At 35.4% G+C, this 16,144-nt stretch overlaps 1 protein-coding gene across 1 annotated transcript; it reads left to right on the top strand.

Annotated features, from left to right (window-relative positions):
* The first annotated feature begins 284 nt into the window (after positions 1 to 284).
* Positions 285 to 13,382, top strand: DTHD1 (death domain containing 1). The gene is given in 10 exon segments (XM_048941488.1): positions 285 to 350; positions 352 to 1,124; positions 1,600 to 1,930; positions 2,395 to 2,574; positions 3,437 to 3,681; positions 4,599 to 4,760; positions 5,328 to 5,617; positions 6,880 to 7,124; positions 12,492 to 12,549; positions 13,093 to 13,382. Coding segments are annotated over 10 exon segments (2,640 nt in total).
* Positions 13,383 to 16,144: the final 2,762 nt, after the last annotated feature.

Below are 16,144 nucleotides of genomic sequence, written 5' to 3'. Positions count from 1 at the left end.
CTGCTTACCAATTTCCTGCTTTTGATTAGGCTACTGTTTATCAATTTCCTACTTTAGATTGACTATCATTAAGAGTTTAGCAAGCGTCTGTCTGATCAATAAAATGGAGTTCATTAGAGCTGCCACAGAAGTATTTGGAAAATTAGAGTTGTACTTGTTTGTATTCAGTTCTTCAGAAATTCACTCAGACTGAATAGCAATAAATGTGAAAACATTAAATGGAAGCCTGAAAACGTATTCTTCTTCATATGTTGCATAGCATTTTGGAACTAGGTAGAATTGACATGTCTAAGTTTTTACCTTTTTATAGCTTTCATAGCAAAATTCACTTGGTTACCTACTTTTTTTCCCTCAGAATATCATGATGTTATGGATTGTCTGCAGAAAATGAAGGACTACTTGACAAATACAGTTTCACACCTTCAAGAGGCCAAAAATAAATTTCGTGGAGCTATCTGCCAACAAGATGATGTTTCTCAGATCCAGGCTGCTCAATATGCTTTTGTAGAAACTAGAGTATGTAATTTTGAAAGAGAAGCAAAGCAATCTGCGCAGGCATCCTCTAGTTCCAGCCAGAGATATCAGAGAACTCCTTCCTCAAGCAAGATAGAAAGTCAGAACATTAATCAAGTTCATCCACATGAAATTAAAACTGTGAAAAAAGAAACTGTTGCATCATTAGCTGAAAATATATCTGTCAGAGAACAGGAAGTTAGCAGAGAACCTCCAACAAGAAAAGAAGATGGTGAATACAGAGTGCTAACGTCTATTTCAGAGAAAATAGATAATAATGGAAGAGATAAACCTCACAGAGATGGCTCTTCTCCTGAAAAATATCCACAACTGACTTGTCAAGATGATCTTATGGACAGTGGAGAAAGTATTTCATCTCGGTCATCAATGGATACTCATGACAGAACTGTCAGAAATCTTTCTGAACAGGAGAAAGAACTGACATTGACAGAGCAAATGAAAGACAATAAAAAGGAAAGAAATTATGATTTGTATAGGAATGATCTACTTACTGTCACATCTTCAGCACAAACCAGTGATCTTAATGCTGCAATTCCTTCAATGAGTGATTCAGAAGATGTGCAAAAATATAGGCACTGGTTAAACAAGGAGTAAGCACGTTCTCATTTTTTGTTTGAACACTTGTACATATATACTGTTTATTTGAATACCTAGTAACATCTGTGGACCCACGAGCTCAGTATGCACAGACTCAGAGGTCCATGGTCATGCACATAGCAGATTACAATTTAATCACGTATGGTGAGGATGTTCAGTTTGGTCTAAATCAAACTGCAACTATTTGCTTATATTGATTTTTATTATACCAGAGAGGGGCTGAGTCATAGTCAGTAAAACCAGTACTTCCAAAATCTTTTAGAATTTAGTGGAAAGGAAAAAAAACTTAGTTGAAAATTGCTGTAAAAGAAGCTCAACATAAAATTTTTCATATACATATGTTTTCATGAATGATCTGCCTATACTCTAATGTAGTTCATGATTATAGTAATATATGTAATTAGAAATACAAGGTATTATGAAACCCAAAATACAAAAAATAATAAATATACTTTTTTTTCCCTCCAGATTTGTAATGGAACAGAGTGGTAGGAGTGAACATAAAATAGTTTGCTTTATTAAAGCTCCTGCAACTGCCCTGGAGAATCTGACTTGTACGATAGTCAATGACACAAGTTCCATGGTGGTGGATGATTTTGAGGAGCTGGTCAGCAATGTCATCAGTGTTGAATGCTCTGATTATGAGAAAACTATCCCTTTTCCTATTAACATTGCAATCCCATTTACTTCACGCTTCAGAGGAAATTACCGGGAGATTATGGTGAAGGTGACAGACATGAACTTTCAATCAAATTACTTAACTCCCATTTCTCTGGAAGGATACCACGGAAACCACAAGGTTGGTAACCTGTTTTCTAAGCAGTTAACTAAACTACTGGCTGAGTAGTCACCGGTGATTTTTGTAAATAGATGTAATATGTACCATTCTTTGTTCAAAGTAAAAACCTAAGGGGAATTATTTTGCATTCAGATCACAAAGAAGTAACGTATTTTTTGTTTATGAATCCAAATTCCTTCTGAAAGAAACACAGGATTGTTCTTTATTTTTTAACCGCAGAAGTAATCATATTGTGCAAGACCCATCACCCAGCTGATGAGCTCATTTCCTCAGTCATACAGACAAAATGAATGACATTAGAAGATGACTAGAAATCACCAGATAACTGGTCATGCCAATAATACTTCGCTTATTTTTGTTTCACATTTTGCTGTATAAATATTCCTCTCTCAAAATGCTAAACCACTGCAAAGCGCAGCTTCCTTTCTCTCTGACGTACTCTACCCCACATTCTCTTTACACAGGAAACATTTGCGGAAGTGAAAGTTTATCAGCTGGGTGTTTTTTCTGTGTTGTCATGTTTAAAGAAAGAAATATTTACCGTTCCAACAGCAGGACTCTCACAAAACCTGAGCATGGATTCTAGGATCTCTTTCTATTACCCTTCAGAAACGTTCACTTCTCCAGCAACCGTGATGTTAAAGGTGAGATGAAATAGGCAGTACTTATTCCTAGTCTCTATGTTATCTGATCAGTTCTGAAGAAAAGACACAACTGTGTTAAAGGGCAACATGTTCCATTATTAGATGTCTATGAAAAGCAGAGGCAACTCCACACCCTATATTCACAGCAAATGGTTTCTGTCGACTTTGTTAAAACCACATGATACAGCCAGGAAGTAGTCAACACAGTATCTCCAGCTACAAAGAGCAATTGACCTTTGTCTGACATGTTTTAGAGAAAAACACTTATTTTATGCAATGACTTAAGCATCAACCCCTAACTTAAACAGTTTGGCCCAGCTTTTAAGCTAATGGAACAATTTTTTTCATCTGACCTTCTTCGTTTCTACCAGGAGCTGCAGCAGATTTTGTTACCTCTTAGCGTTAGGCTGAGAATAATCTCAACATTTGCTTCAGTTATTCTTTGTGCCTCCCCACCCCCATAGCCACATTTATTCTGAGATGCAACATACAATTCAGAGAAGTTAAAGTTAACATTAAAGAAACTGAAAATATTGAAAAATTATCAAACTCTGATGAGGCTCAGGAGTTTTGAAACTTGAACTCACAACACGAACAAAACAAAACATTCACAGTATTTAAGTCAGTAAAAGTTCCTGCTATTTATTGTATTCAGGCACTTAGCTGTGCACTGTATAACTTGCTAATACACTGCTAAGGTTGTTCCTTGGTTACAAAGAGGAGCCTATAGCCTTTCTGATAATCTCATCTAATTTCAAAAGTTAAACAAATTTATTTAAAAATAAACAAACAAAGCCAACAAGCATGTAAGGAGACATTTATTCATTTAAGAATTAATTGTACAACTGCTTTCTGTATTTAGATTCATCCAATTGAGCCATCACTAATTTCCACACTGAAGGCAAAACATGACATGTACCTCTCAGTGGTATCTACCAGTGCACTGGTTTATGTCCACCATCCTTCAGCCCAACCATTTAACAACTCAGTCACCATTACTCTACCCTGTCCTCCAAACCCAGAAAAAAAAAGGCAGGAGGAGGAGACAGAGCAAGTGAGAGCCATTGCTGCTACAGTAAAGAGAGTTGCTGCCGCATACCATCCTCGGTAAGAACAACTTCATGACAAATTCAACATAAGAAAAACACCAGATGTAATTAATTTTAACAGACATTAATAATTTTTTAACTTGATGACTTGCCTTGGGAATAGAGCCTGCTACAGCAAAAAATACTGTTAGAAATACTAGAGCAGATCCACACACTTCTTATGCTATAACTTCACCAAGAAAATCCATATAGCGTGCTGATATATAAACATCATTTGTGGTCATGGGGTTATTCACATCCAGATTAAAAAATTTGCAAGAGAAAGTATGAGTGAGAGGAGAGTTATGGGCTTCTATAAGAAAAAAAAAGAAAAAAAAGAAAAAAAACCCAACTCATTTCATTCATGTTAGTTAGCTGGAGCATTTCACAATGCAGTTGCTTGATTCAAAGTGTAGTATCAAAGTAATCACTTGAACTGAAGAGTATCTTATTTTTTTGTTGAAAGAGGAACGGAGAGCAGTAGTGTCTTATTTTCTAACCCTCTTTGTGCCATAATATTTACTTACTGAATAATATTTGCTTGTGGACGAAAAGGTGTTACCTTGTTTTACCCATTTCAGACACCTATTTCTAGAGAATCTAATACTCAATGGATGTCTCAAAAATAATCCATAGTGATTACTACATGATGTTAAATAATAGAATAAGTTAGATTGATTGATTTAGAAAGAAATATTTTCCTTATTTTTCTCTTTCTGGGGACTTTAAAAACATAACAAATGGGGAAAAAAAATCCTGACTGTTACATTCTTTATGTATGCTGGAGAAATTTCAGAAGGAGATTTTCAGCAAGGTGGAAAAAGCCACAAGAGGTCACCAAAGAAAACAAGAGAAAGTAGTTCTACAAATACAACCCTGATGGCTCCTACAGGATATCTTTTTTTTTTTAATTGTCATCGTTTTGTGGCTTTTCAGGGCTATGAGTGCTTCTTTGAGAAAGAATGGAGAGAGTTTCAGCGACACTTTCAAATTATTAGGTCACAGAAACAAAGATGAGTGGATGGTCTTTGATGATATTGTTATCCGGAATGCACAGAATGGTCTTGTGTCATTTGATCTCAATGAACATTTAGAAAGGTAATGTATAAAAAATTAACACAAATTTTATTTATTAAAATATTTTCTTCCAAGTACATAAATCAGTGGAAATTAGTACATTTAAGAAATCATTCACTATGCATTATTAACTTGCCGGAATCTCTTTCAAGCAGTTCATAGAATAAGATCATTTAGATTTGTCAGGCATAATTACAGAAAGCATATTTTTTATAAATATATTTTTCCATCTATTGATTGTGCACAAAACTTGAGATAGGAAATGCAGATACTAATCTTAAATTGACAATGTGATTTTGGTCTCTAAATAAAAGACCAGAATATTTTTTGAAATTTCTTTTTAAAAAATATTCTCTTAGTGTAATTAAAAGAAATATCATATCCATTTTAATTCATAGATATGGAGCCAATATACTCTACAGAATCAGGCATGCTTTCTCCCTTTCATATGAAACAATAATTAAAAGAGGCAGCAAAAACCGCATTAGAGAGAGCGAGCCCTGCAGTTTTTTACATAACTAATTCTTATTTGATGATGAAAAGATTTAAGATAAAGCTATTTTCTTTCTTGTCATTTTTTAAATACAGCTTTGTGGTCATTCGGCTTTCATTCCTCTTGGAAAACACTTATCTCCTCCTCTTTGCTCAGGCTCTGGAAGAAGCTGTTTGTAGCACAATGTCAAATGTGATAATGTATCGGAAAAGAGAAAACCCATATAAAATAATAGTTTTACTAACTGCATCCAAGGAATTGACCTGGGAAATTCAAAATCTCCATGAAGAAGGCTACTTTGGTCCCCCAGAACCTACACAGCAGTTTCCTTTAAGAGAAGGAGAGCAGATTCATTTTCAATTTAGAGGCAATATATTTGCTTCAGGTATGGTAATTAATTCATGTTTTTCAATGTACATTATTCAAAGTACATATCAATCACCTCAGCTGCCCAAAAATACTGTATGTGAACATCAATAGATTGTAGTCAGTCACAGCTTATTTCACTGTTTTGTAGCTTATGAATAGTAAGTGCACGGAACAGCATAAGCAACAACTCTGACAAATAAAATGTATTAGAATAACAACAACCTGAGCAACATAGTTTGGGTCACAGTGCCTTGAGCAGAGCTGGTCAACAAGATGATCTTTAGAGATCTTTTCCAGCCTCTGCCATTCTGTGAAACCTGGTCCCTTGGAAGCAGCTGCTGTTTTCTCTTGTATTTCAGGACAGGATTCCATCAGTGGAATGATGGCTTTTTAAATTATAAAACTTTTGATAGGAATTAAACAAATGCTAAACAAAAGTAAACAGTCCACTATCTATTCGGTTAAAATTCACTTCAAGTGAGCAAGGTTTGACACTGAAATCCAGGGTGAAATAGTGGTTTTTGTGAGTTGCTGTGTGATTTGCTCTAGCAGCCTAGAGCATTCAATGAACTGACTTCCGTCATTCAACAATTCCTTAAAAGAAGAGGTAAGAAATATCAGAATTTTTTCACCCCAAATTACATACAGTCCCTTCTGCCACCTTTGCAATCACCTGTATTTGCCCCATAAACATTTTGTATATATGATACAATATTTGTCCATTGAAAACTCCATTCATACTAAAGAAATGATTATTCTCCCAAAAGAAAAGCCTCCAGATTGAAAGAACACCTGCTTATTTATGGCAAGAGTAATGTTATTTTTGTATCATGTCACACAGAATTACAAATCCTAAAAAGGAACACACCCCTCTGATCTCATTGCTGTTACAGATAGGCATATATCCATCCTGAACAATCAGAAGGTATATACTTCTATTCCCAACACAGTTTTATTTTTGTTTGTTTTATATATTTTGTCATCTCCCATGTTCCTTACTTTTCAACTTGTAGCACAGCCTTCACCACCTGTTCTCCCTGCCAACATTTCAAGGGCTAGGAAAGCTAGTTGTAAAGACACTCAAACTACTGAGGCAGGCTGCAGGAATGTTTAAGCCTCAAATGTTCAATAAAAATTAGTAATAATGACAAAGAACAACAGATTATTACATAATTAGTTCTATTTAGCTCCCCTTAATGCATGATTTTGGATGCCACACATCCAAATACAGTGTAAAAAAACCAGGGTTCTGTTTGCTTGTATTCACATGGTCTGCAGAAAATGGAAAAGATTTTGGAAAAGCCTACAGGCTGATTTTTCATTCACAAAGAAAGCCCAGACTAGAACTCCGTATTAAAGAACTGGATGAGTTTGGTAACCACAGCTCCCCTCACTACAAAGGAACAGCAGTGTTTTACAAAATTACCAGAGGGATGATAACCAAGGAATGGAAACAGCCCTTGCAACTCTGTAATTATCAACACCAGTCTCCACTGTGCAAATTACCACTAACATTACCAAAGGTGAGTTTCTCAACTGATGACATTACAAATCTTTCCCTTTCTCCCTTACATATTTGTCAAACAGAAGGATCTTGATACAATTTTTCGACTACAGATAACCCCAGGAGTCACTGATGGAGCAGTTCTGATTCATCAGCAATGCGATGCACTCTTAGAATTTTTCTTAGCAGATGGGGAACTCTCATCAAACCATCAGAAGAAAAAAAATGTGTACTTTTTCACACTTTTGGCATCCCCAGCTGCTATGACCCTGAGAAATTTTAATTTAAGTTTCAGTTAAGTATCTTTGTATCCCTGTCTTGGGAGCATGGAATTGCAAGTTGTAGGAGCATAAATGGCCCATGAAACCTGTTTTTCTCCCATCACCTGATTTTCCTGTGATCCTTGATAAGTAATACAGCCATGTGGGCAATTGTCTCCAGCACTGGTGAAAGTCATTCTTGCATAAAGTAATATTTAATATTATTAAATAAAATTGCAATCTTTTCAGAGTCTAGTTATGAGCATCCTTCATTGTACAAAATGCTGCCACTAGACTACTGCTATCAAATTTGCATATATTTTAATCTCAGAATCTGCAGGTAGTACATGGTCTGAATCTCAGGTGTCATAGAGTTGCAACTCCTTTTTGAATTTAGTTTAATTCAATCTTCTTAATCATCATCTGCAAATACATTTTCTATTCCATAAGCATACCTCTTGATTTCTCTCTCATCTCTATTCACCCAAATAAAAATTAATAACAGTTAAATGCAGAAGGTTTTAAGGAAAGACCTCTTTTAGTGACAAATTCCATATAAAATGTGAATTGAGGAATGGAAGAAGGTAAGGGATATCATTTACTTTCATTCTCTTTGCTTTTCCACAGAACACACCATGTAATCACAGAAAGGGATATACAAACTCTTGAGGTTCTAGTGGGGAAGATCACAAACAAGCAAAACCTGAAACCCATAAAGGAAAAACAACAACTAAACAGCAACAGCCTAGGCATCAGTCAGTTTTCTTATACCTGCTAGCTTCTCTTCAATCCCATTTTTACTCTTATCTTCTTAGTAATACAAACAAGATTTAGTGAATTGAACTGCATACGTATTAAGCCACAAAGGTAATTGTCAAGTGTTTCAGGCTAGTTTTGGTGTATACAGTCTAGTGCTATACATGTTAGTTCTTAAATGTCCAACTGAGACTTTTGAAATAAGCCATTTCTGAATACTTCTTCTCTCCCGATACTCAACAAAAACAGGTATCACTTCAATCAGTGTTGCAGTATCTTGCAAATATACATGTTTTTTTTCTGCTGGAGGTATTAAACCAAAAATGAGATCAAAATGCTTGGAAGAATTTGCATATTGATAGCTTTTCCATTATTTGATTTATACTTTCTATTTTACACAAAATGAAATACCTCTCTGTAGAATGAATAGCATCAAAATAACATCCTCCTTTATATCATCTCAGCTCACAAAATTCCATACTGAACAAATTGATAGAAATTTTAAGACAACAAAATATTGTATTTTGGCTATCTTGCTGGGTGAAAAGTAGGAAAAACAGACTAGGAAAAAGTGGTTGCTTTCCTAAAGGGAAGTGATTACTAGTGAAGTCCCACACAGATCCCACACAGATTTGTGCTAATGTATTCATTAGAAAGTTCTGAATAGTTAAGCAGAACATTTACTGATAACAAAAAACATTCAGAGCACTAAAGTTGTCAGTGAAGAATCACTGAATATAATGATAGTGAAAGTCTAGAAAGTAAAATAAGCAATTTTGATGTTAAAAAGTTTTTGGTGGTGGAGGAATGTGGCTAATCTGATCAAAACATGGATGGGTTCCAGGTAGAAAAAAAACACATTGATGACAATTCTTCAGGCAATTTTGATAGAAGTTGAAATGTTCTATATGTTTACAGATTATGGAGGGAAGGAACATGGAAAAGCTATAATTCGTTTGTAGGTTACAAAAATGATGATTTTGCTAAGTGGCAGGTGTAACTAGTGGTACAAAAGAACATATTTTTAACATGCAAAATAATCAAAAGATTAATTCATTTTCACAGGATAATGCAGCAGCTAAAAATTAGTTTGAGGAAGGAAATGGCCATATGCTAAACATAATGATCCTGTTTTCATGGAATCTTAAGGAAACAAAAAAAGAAATTCTAATTACTTAGCATATCTTATTATTCTAAAATTGTTATCATAGAATAAAGTACTGACAACAAAGCTGACATAGGTACTGTATCCAACATTTATTACCCGTGATGTGATCAATAAATTTTAATTAGATGTATCATCACATTATGGTGTGCTTTCTAATGAATAAAGGAAGTAGAAAATAGTCAATAGAAATAGTCAAAACAGTCAAAACAGCAAAGATTATTCTCATTTCTTCTGTTTGGTTGAGTTCACAGACAACTTTTACTAACAATTCCTGCTTATGGAACGTTTGCTCTCTTAGCATTAGAAAGAGGTTTGACAAACAGGTTCAACACAAGAAAATGCAGAGGATCAGGTTCTGATGTCAAGTATGTGTCTGCATATCAGTGATTTTCTACAGAGATTTCAAGGCAGTTTTATGACTGTAAAGCTGGACTAAAGAGTTTAAAAGGTTAATTTCTCCTTTTCTGTCAGTCCTGTTTGATATGCAAGCAGAGTCTGTTCATGTCTGAAGGTCCATTTGCAGGGCACTTTAGTATTACTGACTGAAATCAGAGTGCATTGCAGAAAGATAGTGGTGTAATCCATACAGGCATTATCAAATTACTATTCTGCTGAAGTTCTGCTTAACTAATGACTGTCTAATGGCAAAATAGCATGTGATCCACTGCTTCAAAAAGGCAGTTGCTTAGCTAATTTTAAGGCCTTCCAGGCTGGAAAACTGCTCTGACCACTAACAGTATTTTACTTGCACTGTTAACAAGAACAGTGGGGCCATGTGCCAGTGCAGCTGAACTAGGGGTGAATTTAGCTCTTCACTATGGCTATTTAATCTTTAATTTAAAGGCAGATTAAGGCAGATGTAATGTTTTTGGTCTAACACACAGCATACTATTGCATGATTACTGGACAATACTTGTTGTCAATTCCTATCATTTTTACTACTGTTTTAATATTAAGTAGCATAAAGTAGTTCAGATTAAAGTCAAACCACTGGTAATTGAGTTCATCTACAGTAAGTCTGAAAATCTCATGCAGAGCTTTGAGGTTCTAAATTCTCATTAATGAATGAAAATAAGTTTAAGTATAAATGCATATTTAAAAGGAAGCCAAAGAAATCTCTGCCTTGGAAGAAAAACAATGCCCCCTTCTGGAGAGAGCTCCACTTACTTTTTATTTTACTGTCCTTTTCAATCGTTTTACTCTACCCTCACACAGTGCACGACAGAACAGCTGTAGAAGCACACAAGCCAAAAAAGACTTAAATCTACAGATATGCAGAGCCCAGAACTGTTTTGCAGTGTGGACAGTGAGCCTCCTGTGCACACTAGAATCCCCTCCCAAAACCACAGGCCTCCTGAAAAGGTGAATCGATAACTCAGTTATGGTTATTTTTACATTTTATATACTGCAACTGTTAAAGATAAGGTCAGCAGGATTATGGTTCAGCATGTCCAGCAGAAAAAGGAGAATAATGAGTTCAGTCTGAGTTTCATAATATTAATTCACAGATGGAAATGGAAAGCTCTGTGAATAAACCTTCAGCAAGTCTCATAGGAAAAGGCTAAACAGGAAGGTAATGCAATTGAATGTATGACAAAAGTACATGGCATGTTGGCACTAGAAGAGGAAAAGTACAGGTTTTAACAAAAGAGAAGCAGAATTTCATTTTTTACAAGTCAATCTCTTGTGCTCTATGTTCTTGTACTTAATTTCTTGTTCTATATGGAGTAGAAAACAAGCCTCACAAGAGTTTCCCCTTTCTTGGTCATAAGGAAAAAGCACATTCTCTTCTTTCTTTTCACTGTTAAGAGGAAGAAAGAACTCTGCACACGAAGTTATCATTTGAATGATGATGATTTTTAGTGATTTGTAATTAAAAGTTGAAATTTTTAAAATGAATACAGGCAGCTATAAAAACAAAATAATTTCTAGAATTATATCCTTATTCACTAGAGAGATGGGATGCCATTCAGAGCCTCATGAAGTTCAACAAATCCATGTGCAAGGCCTTGCATCTGCGTCAAGGCAACCGCTATTACCAGTATAAAGTGGGAAATGAAAAGACTGAGCACAGAGCTGTAGAAAAAGACTTGTGGGTAATGGTGGATGGCAAGCTGGACATGAGCCAACAACATGTCCCTGCAGCCCAGAAAACCAACCATATTCTGGGCTGCATCAAAGGGTGTGTGACCAGCATCTCTAGCAAGGTGATTCTGCCCCTCTACTCTGCACTGATGAGGCCTCACCTGGAGCACTGCATCCTGATGGGAGGTTCTCAGTGCAGTAGAGACATGTACCTGCTGGAGCACATCCAGAGAATGGCTACAAAAATGATCCATGGAATGGAACACCTCACCTATGGGGCTGTGCAGCCTGGAGAAGAGAAGGCTCTGAGCTGACCTGATAGTAGTCTATCAGTATCTAAAGGGGAGCTATAGGAAAGAAGGATAAAGACTTTTTAGCAGAGTCTGTGGTGATAGAACAAGGGGAAATGCCTTCAAGCTCAAGGAGGGTAGATTTAAATTAGATGTATGGAAAAAATCTTTTAGAGTGAGGGTGGTGAGGGACTGGAAAAGGTTACCTAGTATTCTGGTTGATGCACCATCCCTGGAGACTTTCAAGGTGAGACTGGATCAGGCCCAGGGCAACCTGATTTAGCTGTGGTGTCCCTGTTCATTGCAGGGAAGTTGGACTAGATGGCCTTCAGAGGTCCCTTCCAGTTCTAAGGATTCTATGATTCTATGGTTATTGATTTCTGTAGGTATGCAGTATCTATTGTTATTTTTCTTGAAACAATATGATGTGCCCACAGTTACAATAAGTAAACAAATGTAAGAAGATAATGCAGCATTTGAAATTAGAATCCATTTAGCGTAGAAAGATTCCATACAGATGTTCTATAACCCCAATTTCCTATGTACACATTAAAATATAAAGCTGAAGAAACTTTTATGAAATTGCAGAAGTCAGACTTCTTAATAAGATACAATAGACATCCATTCAGAGAGAACAGACCTAGTTGTATTATTTTAGTAGTTGTTTACTATCTATAGCAGATGATAGTGTTGCTTTGTTTTCAGCAGTCATAAAAATGCTCTACATAGGTAGGACTTTTCTTCACTGCTGATGCGTTGCAACTCATCCCCATATCCTTCACCTCAAGTTTTATTCATTTCTTTCTTCAACATTTTTTCTTCGATAGCATGAAAAGTTGATCAACCGTCCACAAAGCACAAAAAGAATTTTTTGTGATTCATCAGGTAAGAACACTTACATAATGCTTTAATATCAATATAAATACTAATTAATTTAGCTATTTACTTTTTTAACGGGCAGGATTTATTTCAGTTGTGACTGACATTTTAAAAATACCATGCTCAGGAAGTTTTATACAAAGAGCAATTTGGTTACCAGGAGATGCATAAGCTCTTGTAAGGTGGCACTAGGTTGGGGTGCTTAAGCAGCATACAATTTTCTATGTAATAAGATTCAGTTTGTAATGGAAAGCTCCAGTATAACAAATGTATCATTTATAGGAAATGACTGGGCCTTTTATTGCAATCTGCATGCTGTTCCAAGAGCTATAGATCACTACCAAATCTGCTTTTGACTAAGTCCACTTCATATCTCAGTGCAGTTACCAGAAATTTTATCAGAAATAAGAAGTGATGATGTTTCCATTGTATTATAAAGCAACATTTAGTTTGGGAGTTCACCCACAGAGACTGCACTCTAGAATGCTTTTAAAAGGATTTACATAACAGGAGAGTAATGCAATTACTTCACTAATTTTTGCCCTTCAGAGGCCCTTTGGGACAACTTGCTGCACTGGCTTGCGGAAGAGCTTGCAGAAGATAATACATCACTGAATGCTTTACGCTTGCCTGTTCGGCGGAGCGTGCCTCAGCTTGTTAGGCTGAAGTGCCCTGATAATTTAATACACCATAACTATGAGCTTCTTTGCTGCTGGCAAAAGACCCTTCCAAGGTCGGCTGACAAACAGCAGCTCCTGTCTCGCTATTTGCAGAAGAGTGGCAGAAGGGATCTTTCAGAAGAACTTCGTTTTAAGTGGGAAAACAAAGTGTTCACTTGACAGAATCACTGGCAACTAAGCCCAATTTTTCTTCTTTCTTGTTGAGAAGTGTCAGTATTCCCTTGATATCTTCTGTCAGCGACACTAGTCAGGAATCAGATCGGTCTTTTATTTATCAATTTGAACTCTCTTTTCTAAAATAGAGTATAATAGGAATGCCTTTTCCTGCTAAAAGTGAACATTTATCCTGTGGAAGAGCGAAATATTCACATAAAAATTTTATGCAGCATTCCATATATGTCCAGTAATAACAGCTGTCAGATTCTTTAGAGGAAAGAAAAATGTATCAGTATAAGGATCAGAGACAAGAAATTTCTTCTGTATTCAAGGCTTTTAGTAATTATTACTGTCTTTAATATTCTCAGTGAATGTTTATGTTCTTGTGAATATCTGGAAGATTTCAGCATTGTCACACTATTTTAAGAAAGTACCAGATCTGCTGCCTCAATACCAGATCATCATAGCAATGATTAACTTGGTGGTTCTCTTTTCCTTTTCCTTTTCCTTTTCCTTTTCCTTTTCCTTTTCCTTTTCCTTTTCCTTTTCCTTTTCCTTTTCCTTTTCCTTTTCCTTTTCCTTTTCCTTTCCTTTCCTTTCCTTTCCTTTCCTTTCCTTTCCTTTCCTTTCCTTTCCTTTCCTTTCCTTTCCTTTCCTTTCCGTTTCATTTCATTTTCATTTCGTTTCTTTCAGACCATCATATTTGGAAAAATAACTATTTCTTCTTATACGTTCTAAAATCTAAATTAATTGTATTCATCATATAGAGCTCTTGTACTGAAGGTACAGATAATAAAATAGGTGTGTTTATAACATTCTTTAGCTATGTATTTGAATACTTTACAAAATAATTTCCTTCCAGAATGCAAAGTAATCTTAACCCAGTTTTTAAAAGTCAGAGAAATAGCAGGTTTGGCCTTTTATAACTGTTTTTTTTTTTTTTTTTTTTTTTTTTTTTTTTGTTTGTTTGTTTGTTTTTTTTCTGAAATAGTATAAGGGTTACTCCAAAAGTAAAGCTTACAATTTGATTACATTGGCCCACAATATCATAGACAGTTATTGATGATGCAACAGTAGCGGCTGAACCGTCCTGCCAATATTCCATTACATTTCATTGCCATGCAACAGATGGCAGCAGAGGGGCAGTCTGACAAAATGGCGTCTGACATGGAAGTGTGTATGAAGCAAAGGTGTGTCACTGAATTCCTCCATGTGGAAAAAGTTGTACCCATTGACATTACATTCATCGACACATGCTGAAAATTAGTGGAGACCAAACAGTCAATGTGATAACAGTGAGGCAGTGGGTGGTGTTTCAGCAGAGGCAACAGTGACATAAAAGATAAGCTACACTGCAGGCTGCAATGCACAGCTGTCACACCACAAAATGAAAAGCATTTCTATCAGCTTATGGGGGCAAGTTAGTTAATAGTGGTGATTATTTTGGAAAACAGTGCTTTGCATCTGAGAAACTGCTCTACCAAATAGTGTTATTGTGTGCTCTGTATCTGTTGTAGTTTCCATGGAAATAGATTAACAGTTATCCATCTAAACTTTATTAATACTTAAACTATTAAGAATTTCTGCACATCTTGCTGACAAAACATAATTGTGATACACATTGTTAGTCTGGAGATTTTATTTTCAGGGGTCACATATTTGTAAATATTGTTTCCAAATCACTGCTATAAATGTGAAAATCACATTGCAGGAGAAAAGCTAAAATGAAATAGTATTTACTCCTTTAATTATTCTAACCAGTAATGTCTCACCCTGAATATTTTAATTGTATGATAGAATATATGAAGCATCTTCACAATTAAATGATCATACTTTCTTTTAATTTTTTTCTTAAATGAAGATTTAGTAGCCTGGATTTTTTTTAATTAGCAGAAAGTGTTATTGCACTTTCTTAGTGTACTGACATATTTTGTCCTTGGATCCTTTTTCACCACTACCTTCTTCTTAAGAATTAATATTTTGCTGCAAGTCCAACAGGTGCTGTCAGCATGTATCAAGCTTCAATCTATGAAGATATTACAAATAATACTGGAAATATCTCAAGAAAATTGGACTTAAAAACCGTTTCAAAACATCTGCCATCATTCTGCCACAAGATGGCCTATGTGTCTAACAAAACCCGTAACTATATTTCACATGTTGGAAAAAATGAGAGTAAAACAATACAAGAAGCTAAAAGTCATCTATAAAGAACTGGATACCCCATTGTACCACATATAGCATCATTAGAGTGGGAGCAAAGTAGCAACTGTGGAAATTGACATTATTTTTCCAATTCTCAGTGCTACAGTCAATATTTTAGTTGTATTAAACCTATGTACAGCATAATTAAAATACAGTTTTTAATATTTTTTTTTATGATCACACAAACAAACATTTACATTATGAATGGTTGCTTCCTCCTCTTTCCTCTGACAGAAAGAAACATCCTCTTTCACCAATTCTCTCTCAACCCATTGGCTTTAGGAAGGGAGAATATAGGAAACGTATAATTTCATGCTAGGCATTAACAAACATATTCCCACAGTGATGCAATTTTTATTTCAGTTTATGTCAGGAAAGAGTTTCTACACCTTCTAAAGTTCATAGCCTATAAAGAAAATCTCAAACAAATCAGGTTTAATCCAAAACATACTAGAGCAGTCCAAGAAGTTCTAGAACAGAACAGTGACATCAGTAGCAATTAGATTCCTAAATGTATTTCCTTATAATTGAAATAAATTCAACTCAAGCTCTAATGGAAT

This window comes from Lagopus muta, chromosome 4, assembly GCF_023343835.1.
Source record: "Lagopus muta isolate bLagMut1 chromosome 4, bLagMut1 primary, whole genome shotgun sequence".
NCBI lineage: Eukaryota > Metazoa > Chordata > Aves > Galliformes > Phasianidae > Lagopus > Lagopus muta.
The sequence above is the reverse complement of the archived record's forward strand: the minus strand, read 5'-3'. Positions and strand labels throughout refer to the sequence as shown.